The sequence below is a fragment of the Bombus affinis genome, chromosome 1, assembly GCF_024516045.1.
Source record: "Bombus affinis isolate iyBomAffi1 chromosome 1, iyBomAffi1.2, whole genome shotgun sequence".
NCBI lineage: Eukaryota > Metazoa > Arthropoda > Insecta > Hymenoptera > Apidae > Bombus > Bombus affinis.
Window position 1 is genome coordinate 2,758,087 of NC_066344.1, and position 12,114 is coordinate 2,770,200.

Genomic DNA, 12,114 nt, shown 5'->3' on the forward strand with positions numbered 1-12,114 from the left:
AATTAGTTTTTAATCGACAGAGTAACAATATCGGAAGCACAAAATAAAAAATTACAAAATGAGAAAGTATTTTTATCATAATAGCGAAAATCTCTTGGAATACGAATAAATCGCATAAATAGCTATCGTTAAAATTTTCAACGTCAGATACCAACAATGCAGGTTACAAAACAGACGATGAAACAAATTTCAATCAGATCGTCGTAAACCTTCGAATAAAATTATAAACATTTCCGATTCACGAATGGTTGATCTCGATGCTGGAACAGGGCCAAGTGTGACAGTTCCTTGACCAAACCTTTAAAATATAATAGCGCGCTATACTATATATAAACGAAACAAATGTAATATATCACATGCACAATTAAACGAAAAGAAACTCGGATAGCATGATTAAATGCGTACACTGAGCACAGAGAAGAAAACTACAGCCGCGACACGTTGGAAGGGAATCATGATTCTCAAATTAGAATCAAAGGTCCCGACGTTTATCGTAAATTAATTTCAAATATCTGGATGGTCTAAAATTGCACAATAAATATACTATATTATTTAAATATTTGTAACATTACTTAAATATTTTATATGAAATGTAATGGTTAAACTGTTTGATCAACTGATTGAATTTTTTAATCGTAACGTACAACGTACTTCCCCCAAACGCCAGAAAACGTGCAAAAATAAACATAGCACGTTGTGGGAACAGCTGATTCCTACAAAGTAGGCCGTTCAATAAATAAACATCCTAGATCGTATTACGGAATTTGTAATATTAGATACAACGCTTTCAAAAATCTCTTTCCTAAAAATTGAAGCGCTTAACAACGATGGAAAAATTGTAAAAGTTCATGAACAGAATGAAAACAGTAAATAAACAGTTGCAAACGTAAGTTACTCTATTCTAAAAATTGCATGAAAATTATATTGCACGTAGTAAAAATAATGAAATTATCAACAACAAGTAAACGTCAATTGCACTTTTCTTCAAAAAAAAAAAGGAAAAAATGAAGAAAAAGAAAAAAAAACATTACAATCGTATTATCGTCTGATAAGAGCATAACAATTATTTTGGACTTTAAACATTTAAGCATAGAGAAATTGCAAAAAACTAATCGTAAAATTACTAAATGCATTTCTTCGCTGCGAAGCTAAACGAGGGACAGATAAGTATTACAAATAAAAATTACAAATAAATACTAGCGTAACGATTACTTAATGATCGTTTCACAATTATTGACATTATGATAATACACACAAAAAGCAGTTAACTATAATACAGAATAATATAATGTAACATATTGATAAGTTGCTAACTTCAAACTATTATCCAATATGGCAGAAGACAAACAGCTGTTGATCTAAATCATCGTCAATGTCGTCTCTTAGCTGACTATACAATTGCCAACAAATCAATGTAACAGCAAAACATCAACGATATTATCGTCAGGACGTAACAAAACGAAACAAATTAACGAGAAATTACGAAAGAAAAGGGTTGCTGTTACGATTTATGAACGATCGGCTGAAATAAGTGACACAATTCCAACGAAATATATAACGATCGTGTAACGACCAGCAAACGCGTGACATCACCTACAACACCTACGACACCTGTACTTACCTAAGCTCTGGTGGAAACACCTCTCTCGTGTTGAGTTATTTTCGTTTGCCTTGCTTATTCGCCTCCCTCCAACATCCTCGTATATCCACAAATTCAAAATTCAGTCGGCGTCGGGACGCGAGTCATCTCGTATGCCCTACTTTTTTTACGAGCCTTGAAGTCACCAGAAAAAAATAAAAACCTTGACATTTTTTTAATTTCTTCCTTGAAACGCTACTCGCCAAAGTAACAATTTCGCGAACGTTCGTATAAGGAATAATTTTATCGAATCATAGCTTTCGTATTACTCGATGATGATTCAAGATCGATTCGTGAGTAATATCATTAATCGAGAGAGGGAGAATGTGATTTTTATCGCTGAAAAGCTGTAATGAAACGTGAGGTGAAATTAGAACGAGAATGAAGCCTCACGATCATGGAATCGTCGTGAACGACGATGAAGACACGACGATTTCTCGTTTGAGACGATCGTGGTCTGATAAGGATTGCTTGATCATCGATTTTTTGGAATATTTGTATGGACATAGAGGTCAGCTGGATTTGTGTAAAATTACCTGAAACCTGTAACTGTGAAAAGTGTGCTGCAGAATAATTTAATGTTGCTGACACTCAAAAGTTTAGAGCATGTCATAAATTCAAAAGAAATAACAACTTTCTCGAGTAAAAATGAATATTTCATTTATAATACCATCATATATAGCATTGTATATTATTGAAACTGTAACATATAATTAATTATATTAGAAATGGCATTTACCATTATAATATTCTTATTTGTCACAAAAATGTACGAAAAAATGTATTTCGTTTAGAAAGCCCTCGCTTTGGAATGCTCCAAACTTGTTATACTTGTATGAAAATTTTATGAAAATTGAGAGGAAGATAGAGCAAAGAGTGAGAGTAAATTGTTTCCTTTAGATGTTCCAGGACCAATTACGAGCGAACCGGTGGTAGTTGACGGAGGAAAGAACTGGTTGTCTTTGAGTTGGGGAAAAGCAGAAAGGAGAGGACCAGCGCCTGTCATCGCATACAAAGTCGACGCTTGGTTGCTGGGCAGTGACGGTGGTGCACGATGGGTCGAGGTATCGTCGATATTATTTATCGTTCTTTTAACATCAGATCTTGAGAAGTCAAGCAGTAAATGCTAAAAAAAGGATTGAATTACAATGTTAAAAACTAAAATTTAAGAAACCGTTAACACTATTTGAAGATCAGCTGATAGAATCTTAGGATCTTAGGATGAAGTTTAGGATTCATTTTCGAAAATTGTACAACATTGAACACGATTTACTTCTTGACAGTTCGAGGTCTGATACTTTAAAACTACGATGAACCTTTGCGAAGTAACATAAATCTTTTCTCTGTTACAATCTGCCACTTTTTAAGGAATCTATATAGTAAGAAATATCTCTGTTACTTTAACTCGTAGCCAAGCCATACTAACAAATCTTGATCGTAAATTCTTTTTTATTCCTGCAGTCTCGTATGTCCCTGGTCTCAATTTGATACATTGCGATACATGTAAAACCATGGTATTTCGTACAAATTTCCCTTGCAATTAATGAAAAAGTGGAATAAGTGTATTTTTCTTTTACATAGAAAATTTTATCATAGATTTCCAAAGTTTTATAGCTGCTTTTAATAAAATACGTATCTTATTGTTTGAAAGCACGCGATTTCCTATATAAGGCGTTAACTTCCTCCATAATTTCCTCAAATTGAAGATTTTGTCACTTGTGTCGGTTTTGATCGTTAATGAATTGCATGAAACAATCTTACGAATGAATTGAAATTTCATTTCTTTATCTCCAATTCTGTTTCGTGACCAATCTTCTTATTTCATCAAATCAAATTGAGAAACGAGATTAAATTGGTTTCATTATCAGCTGGGTATGACACCAATCAACGCGTTCGACGCGTTCAATCTGAAACCGGGTGGCGAGTACAAGTTCCAAGTAACACCAAGGAACCGTTATGGATGGGGCGAGTCCGTCACTATGACGAATTCCGTCAAGGTCAGCGAAATCGTCGATCTTCCGGAGTTCACGAAGATTTTGCCAGGTCAGCTCAAAGTGCTCGAGGGGGCCACAGTCAAATTGGAATGCGAGGCAAGTTCGCTATTATTAGTCAATCGTTCGTTTCCCGCTTTTAATCCTGGCTATTTATCATTAAATTCAATACACGTACTCGATGCATGCTTACGATCAAATAGAAACCTCGAAAAAGGATTTAGAGCACACTCGAGTACCTTAGAGGCCGAATTGATCAACTCCGTTTTTATTAATTTTCAATTTCAGTACATGAGTACGTTATTAATGACTTCATTTATTATGTTAATGAGTTCATTTATTACGAGAAGATCACATCCCAAAGTTAATTTAAAAGAAATAGCGTTTATTTGCAACATCATATTTTTTTCTTCTTTTTAATTTATAGAGTTGATCAACGCGGCTTTTGAGCGGCTCAATTAGCAGATTTTGAGAAAAAGCAGAGTTTTAATCATTTTGTTCCATAAGTTTCAAATATCTAACGTGCTTCTTGCGTTCAATATTACATCATGTTTCGACGAAATATCTGCAACCTTTGTACATTAAAACGAGTTACAGAAACTGTAGAATCTTACTATATCGTCGATTCAACTTTGATCAAAATTTGCTAGAGATCCTCGTTCGAGGTTTCCATACTATTGGTCAGAATCTTGCGAGAGATTTATGAATCTGTATAAAATTTTATAGATACGGGCTGATTCAAAGGTAGACATAAAATGGTACCACGAATCGATGGAAATTGATCCCAACGGTGACTCTAGATTGTCGATTTATCACAGTGCAACCAGGTGTTGTTTGACGATTGAAAATGTTCAGGAAATCGACAGTGGCAGATATGTTTGCGAGGCGGGTAATTCGATTGGAAAGGTTTCATCGTTTGCTAGGGTACTCGTTGTTAATGATCCGAAGATCATTGAGGCTGATGAGAAACTTAGATCGAGGTATGAGTAATCGATATGAAATCAGTGTCTAAATTAATAGGAAATTTATGTAACGGTTAATTGTAAATATTATAATAATACTGTGGATTTTTGTTTATTCATTTATGAGGAATTTCAAGCATTATATAAATATGTAGAAAATACATGTGATGTATAAGAATATGTCACATATCCACAGCAAAATATTTGTTGAAGTATTTATTGAGACAATTTCTATTTACAAAGTGAAACCTATTTAAGTTTCATATTCTATTGAATTCTCTATATTTCTATAATTTTCTATCTATTTCTACAGTGAGTGTTAATGAAGCTATAAATTTGCATAAACCTTAGCGGTCTATCTATCACTCTTTCGCAATATTATAATTAAATTTTCTAATTTCAACAAGCGAAGATGGGAAATACGAAATGAGGATGTGTTATTCGGTGAAATTCCTTTTAGAATCAGCGAATGATAACCGATTATCGATTTCCATCTAATATTACGTAACACTGTGCACATATGTAAATTTTCGATCATGTTTTTTTATCTTTCTCTAATCTCTGTTGGAATAATTTTAAATAATTTTAATATAATTTTAATAATTGAAATGATTAAAATGAAACTTTCGCGTTGATACGCAGAGGCTTGGGAGACGAAACAGAAGACAGACCACCACAATTCACAATGAGAGTTCGAGATAGAAGAGTTCAAGCATCTTTTCCCGTTAGACTCACGTGTCAAGTGACAGGATATCCGGCTCCAGAAGTCACATGGTATAAGGATGCCGAAGAGATTCGACAAGATGGTAAATATACTTTGCCAATGTTTCCCTAGTTCGTAATATTTTCAACAGATTAAAAGCATTCCTATTTTCTCGAAGATCGTCACGTATTCTGGAACAATGATTCGAACTTCCACACTCTGGAGATTATTCACTCCATGTTGGAAGATTCCGGCTGTTACATGGTTATGGCGAAGAACGCGAGTGGTTCGGTGTCCTGTCGATGTATCCTGGTAGTAGACAAAGGAATTCGCGCTTACATTGCTCCAGAATTCCTGTGTGGCCTTGACGCTGTTTATACCGCGAAACTAGGCGGAGATCTGCGGATGACAGCTCAAATAGAAGCTTATCCCAGTGTTGGCATCGTATGGTAAATATCCACTTAGCAACCACGATATCGACAAAATTTTCACGGTTTAATAATACTGTAAAAATTATAGAAGAGTTATTTCCATAATAATAGCAAAATAGTAAGCTTGAGAAGCAGTTGATCAAGGACGAGATATCTGGCGACGTAATTTGATTTATGTAACTCTAGATAAAAGAGATACTCGTCTGTTTTTTTTCTTTTTTCTCTCTAATTTTAATGCTGCTTTAACATCGAGGATCATTGGCAACACCGTCTAAAATTATAATCGTTTCACAATATCTAAGATTCAATATCGTTTTCTACAAAAGAGAAATAAAACGCAGTTATTTTAACCCTTGTACATTCGAGACGACGATAGATCTCAATTCGAATACCTTTTTATCTGAATCTGCGGACAAGATATCTTGTTAGATTAATGAAAGAGCGCAGGAAATATCTCGTCTGAAGCGTAAATAATATTCTCGGAAATGGATGAGATTTTAAATAAATAAAATAATTGATCGAAATATGAAATATGTCATCGACGTGTATCGATGCCGAAGAGTGAATCTTAAAACTGAATCATCTGTTTAGGCATCGCGACGGAATTCGTTTACGTCCAAGCAGAAGAGCAGTAATGACCTTGAACCACGATGGTACCGTCGAGCTGTGCTTGGCCAAGGTCACTCAAAGGGATGCTGGCGTTTATTGTTGTACAGCTACAAACGAAGTTGGCTTTGCCGAGACTTCAACAAGAGTATCCATTATTGGCACTGAAACGCAAGATGACGAGATGTCCGCTGAAGGAGTGCCAACTGTAACGATCGTGTCCACGCCAGACATACCGTAAGTTCTGTATAACAATCAGTCGAATGAAGATCATTTTACATTTACATAACTGAATTAATTGCATATTCTCTTGATAAAAATTTGTAGATACTCGAAAGAACCTCTCTTCGTCACAAAACCACTGTCTACCGAGGCGATTGAAGGCGACAATGTTATTATATCCTGTGAGGTGGTGGGTGATCCGAAACCGGAAGTGATGTGGCTGCGCGATTTTCTCAGGGTAAGATTTTTTATTCAGTTCTATTAATCTTACGTAATTTTTATGTTTAAAATAAATAATTTTGTTCGAACAATCTGGATATTGTTCGTATGCTTATCTTTGCGTTTAAAATCACAGTAAACAATTATTATTAGATTGCGGATGTTTCGATTTTAAATATGCAGAAATATATAAGACGCATATGAGAGACATTTAATTTGAAAATGTAAATAATCTAGGCGAAGGAAATTGAACGATGTAAGGAATTTTCTTTTTTAAATGAAACTTTATATCAAAAACTTGGATGAAACTCAATTTAAAAGATGGAACGAAAAAGTAAATTTACTTACTTTAATAGACGAAACAAATCTTTGTTTAGATTACGAGTACTTTAACCTATTTTATAAAATGATACATTTGTGTGAACATCCGTACTCTAACAGTTATAGCTTCAACCCCCATATTTGGAAGCTCTTCTCACCCCTGGTTGGTGCGTACAATCATCGGTAGAAAAGTAATGCGTATCAAATAATACTTCTTCCTATATTATCTCCCATACAAATTTCATTCAAACTTACATATCGAGTATATACCGATTCCATAGCGATCAAGAAAAGTCATAAATGACAAGCAGCGATAAAAACGTGGAAAAAGATTTTACGAAGCACGTTCGCCACGCGACCAGCATGAAACTTAACTCTGCGCTTTCGAACAAATCAATGACTCAACTTTCATTCGGTCTTTACCATTTGTCATCCTTCGTCACCACTAGCCCCCAATTTTCTTAAACAATGTCGATCAAAAATTGAAAGGAAAATCGTATAAAATCCAGGCTCGAGTCAATCTTTCGTACAAATCGATTCGTATCAGATAGACATCTACGGATCGGCGGGTGGTTGATCGAACGGACAGGGAACGATGGAGAAAAAGAAAGAGAGAAACGTTGTGCAATTGGTGAAATGACGTGTCCCTAATGCCGAGTTGATCCATGATGTGGGTCAAGGTGATTGCGAAAAAGAAATGACAACGTAACATACCGCATTATGCCCATAAATGGGCCAAGCATTATATGCGTCGGGGAAACGGCATTGATATCAGACGGCTCTTTAAAAGGTAATAGTAAGTTACGTGAGGTTAGACACCCGGCTTCGGGAGAAAGAGAGAAATTTATTGCTCAATCGCGTGGAAGGTCCCAACGACAATGGGAATCGTCCAGGGCCCAGGGAATCTTGTTACTGCGGTCAGTGCAGTCTGATCACTGAACGGATGAAACTACTTCGAACTACACTGGCGTTCACGGGTGCTGAGACACCTGTTACACAGCGGAGTGAAGATCATGGCGCAGTGGAAATCATTAGTCAGGATTTTAAGTTGAGAAATTGAATTTTACGCATATTTCAATTTTTGAACGTATTATACATTTAGTTTCGTAGTTGATCGAAGTCTAGTTCCATAATTAAGTGAAAATTTCCTCTGTGGCGATATGTTTTCATGACTTGGAAAAAAATAATGAATTTTTTGCAACGATAAACGCAAAACATTATTTTAGAGAAAATAACAGTAGATTCACTTAGGTTACTATGATTCTGAATATAGTTTTATGCAAAATGTGATTAATTGTACAGAAATAATTAACGTACAGAAATAATTTGTTGAAACTATTTATTGCAATCGTTATGATAAATTAATAATATTGTGTTACCAGCCCCCTCGCCTATCGTAGTTCGCTCACTAATGGCCCAAAATCCCATTGAAAAATTTGAGATGAATTAAATGAGAAATTTCAAGAATCGGAGTTGTGAAATCATTCACACAGCAATCATATGAATATCAAAACAATGATCGAAAAAATGCAACAGATATAGACGCGAAAGAAAATTGATTTTATTGCATCAATTCGATAAAACTCGTATGAATTAAAATAAAGGTTTCAATAATTTCCTAATGTTTGTTTACTTTTTTTTCTTCTTTAACTTTAAGTTATGCAAATGTTCTAATACTTATAAGCGGTGTTGTACTTTGTATAGTTGTCTACTTCATGTTAACAATGCTAATATCTAAAAAGCTAGATCGAATTTTATTGTACTACTATTGACAAAGAAAAAAATAGCCCAATTCGATGTAGTAAACGTTTACCGGATTGATAGGAGTGATACGAAAGATTTGATGAAAGAATATGCCACTGTTGTTATTTCTGTATTTAGAGGTAGGATCACTATAGCTATTATTTTATTCTTTGGATAAATCTATCACATCGTTCTGAGGCGAAAAACCTTTATTGCACTTTCTTACATGGACTAGGGATAAAAACAAAAGAATATATTAAACCTATCGATTAAATCTGTCGACTATATCCAGAATTATCTTCTAGTTACTATTTATCGTAACTAGCGCATCTGCATATGGATGGTGAGCGCGAACTCGCGTTATCATGTTCAACAGTTACTGCAAGCTACTGTCAGTTATATTCCATTCACGTGTTCATACGAGTTTCGTACGAACTCTTCCGAGTTTATTCTGGCGATAGCACGCGCGAAACTACAGTCAACGAATGCTAATTAATAATAATTTTAAACACGTTGACGTCATTCTAGCGCTGAATCGTCATCGTCGCTGTCTGACGCTAAGCATTCCTTAGAAGCAAAATGAAAAACGACCGGAAGATCTTGTGCTAATAATGAGATTTTTTAATTAAGTACCATACCTATGTCCTTTGAATGTTCAATTACTTAACTCTCACGTTATAAATATTATATATACATATATGTGTGCGTAATTATTATTTGTATAATATATAATGTGTTTACATTGAAAGAGGCACGCAAATAATAATAGATAAATAATACGAAAAATGTATTTGTCAACAAGTGAAAGCATAAGCAAAAAGGAAACCGGAAGTGATTGGTGACCGGAAAAAACAGGCGTATATGGTATCCGCGTGACAAAGGGATATCTGCATTATCGAAAAGCGTAGAGAGAAGAGGCTCCCCACTTATCCTGACGAAGCCGACTTTCTTCGTCGATGGATCGGTAGTGCAATAGCACAAGGCGGCAAAACAGTCGTCGCGTGTCTTTGGCGAACGAATAGCCACTCGTCCTCCTACAATTCCTCTGGATCGTAGCTTCTAAGATCGATAAGTGACATGGATATTTTTTATTTCGACCATTCTGGGTACTCGTTGAAAATCTCCTCACTAAGAAAGTGGCATTTATCTTTCGGACGCTAATTCTTCGTATCGCTGACTCTTTTATTTCGGATTTGGATATATTCGATGTGGAAATTCGGAACGTAAGCAGAAACTCATCTTTTATACTTTTTATAATATACTTGTACTTTTTGTAGCGTTATCTATTAAAATTTTTCCACTGCATTTTTGTAACACTTTTTGAAAACTCCAAGAATTAGAAAAATTACTTGTAAGAATCAGTATGCGCATGAATTTACTGTCTTATGAATGCATTCTTTTTAGAGCTAAGATATAAAAAATTCTTTCAAGAAATTTACGTAATTTTAGAATCTTTTTAGTGATCAATAATCGAACCAATGTATATTTTTTATAGTTATTTCACAAAGCTTCGTTTTAAATCTTCGTACTAAATTCCAAGTTTATTATTTGCGTAATGAATGTAATGCTTGATAAGAATTAGCTTGTCTTTCTAAAATGCGATTCACATTTATCAATTTTACTGTCGCGTTTCTACTTTTTGAAATATGATCGATTTTCTTCAATACTCGACACCCAATTTACATAAATCTGTCAAGTCGTTTTTACGTAGTTTCCATCTAATACCTTTATTTTCTTTTGTACTTAAGACCGCATAAATCCATGAAACCATTCATATAAATATTCGCACGTTCTTTACAAATGTTATTAGATTTTTTCTTTACTTGACACCTAATTTGCATAAATTTGTCATATTTAGTATCTAATAGCTAAACTGCAGACACTTACACACTTATGGGAATATATCATCATTATTATATAATACCCTCATGAGAATATTATTAAAATATATAATAACATATCAAATATATAAATATATAAAACATTGAAAGAATAAAACAAACTTCTATTTAAATCTCACTTTTTTGAAAAAAAAAATTGAATACTCGTAAAGATATAAATTTACACAAATATCTACACTATACTAATATTAACACATTAATGTTAACATTAATATTAACACACAATATCTATGAAGATATCCTTTTCTAGTAATAATATTACTCTTATACTTCCTCCATTCGACATCTAATTCCTGTAAATCTGTCTCACTTGATATTATTTTCTCATGTAATGATAATACCCACTGTTCTTATTTTTATCGATAAAACTATCGTTCGACCCATAACCAATTTATTGAAATATCATCGAGGATCTAATCGGATTGTAAGATCTCAAAGCCGTGATCTCTGTGACGTGAGTCATCCATCGATCTCAGCGGAGCTCGTTAGGACATTCATCGAACTGGTCGACGCTTAAGCGCGAATGTCAGCGCCTGTTCGCCGTAATGTTGGCCGAGTCCGAGTTTCCTCTCTCGTTCTTTCGTCCCGTCGTCGATCGGAGGGACGCGACGCGTCGCGACTGCGAATGTGCACCGCCAAATACGTCCAAGTTTGTTTTCAGTGCAGCTGCAGCTGCTAAATGGGGATAAACGAGTGGCGATTTCGCGATAGGGATCGATGCTCGTTGATCAAAAAATTCTGGATACCGTGAAAGATTATGTTTTCAACGTCATGATTACTCTTTTCTTTATCTGATGAATATATTAGATATACAAATATATTTAGTAAATAATATCTAATAATATTTTTATTTGCTAAATGTATATATGAATATTGGCATCAAAATGGAAACTTAACGGCGAATGACGTAAATGTAAACAACTTCTTGAGGTTCGTTAAAAATGATTACATTGATTTTAATAAAAATATCATTGTTTAAAGTTACAAATAATATCCCGTGAAGAATATTAATTTTCTGTCTGAGGTTTATTAAAAATGTTTCTTTAGTTTTATCAGCCATTCGATGAAAATTCATTTTAATAAAAACATAGTCGAGAATTTATTTTTGTTTAAGTATAGAAGAATGAAAAAATAGTGATTTGTTAATTCTTCGTTTGAATTTAATTAAAACTCTTGCCATGAATTTTGATGAAAACATCAATTTACTACTTAAACATATTCTAGAAAACATTGAAAATAATACTCTAGGAAAATATTATCTCTATGCGTGGCTGATTAAAAATTGTTCCACGAATTTCTAATATTAATAATACAGTTTTTTTAGACATATTATTTACGTATATCATAGAACAGCCTAGAAATAATACTCTATTAAT

General features: G+C 34.1%; 1 protein-coding gene across 2 annotated transcripts in view; it reads left to right on the forward strand.

Annotated features, from left to right (window-relative positions):
• The window catches only part of LOC126924933 (titin homolog), a 75,321-nt gene that overhangs the window by 44,936 nt on the left and 18,271 nt on the right, over window positions 1-12,114 (forward strand). For both annotated transcript variants that reach the window (XM_050740378.1, XM_050741185.1), the window contains 7 exons: window positions 2,540-2,703; window positions 3,508-3,729; window positions 4,357-4,610; window positions 5,235-5,398; window positions 5,474-5,744; window positions 6,318-6,569; window positions 6,660-6,792. In XM_050740378.1, coding sequence (XP_050596335.1) covers window positions 2,540-2,703; window positions 3,508-3,729; window positions 4,357-4,610; window positions 5,235-5,398; window positions 5,474-5,744; window positions 6,318-6,569; window positions 6,660-6,792 — 1,460 coding nt within the window. The remainder of the gene's footprint in view (window positions 1-2,539; window positions 2,704-3,507; window positions 3,730-4,356; window positions 4,611-5,234; window positions 5,399-5,473; window positions 5,745-6,317; window positions 6,570-6,659; window positions 6,793-12,114) is intronic.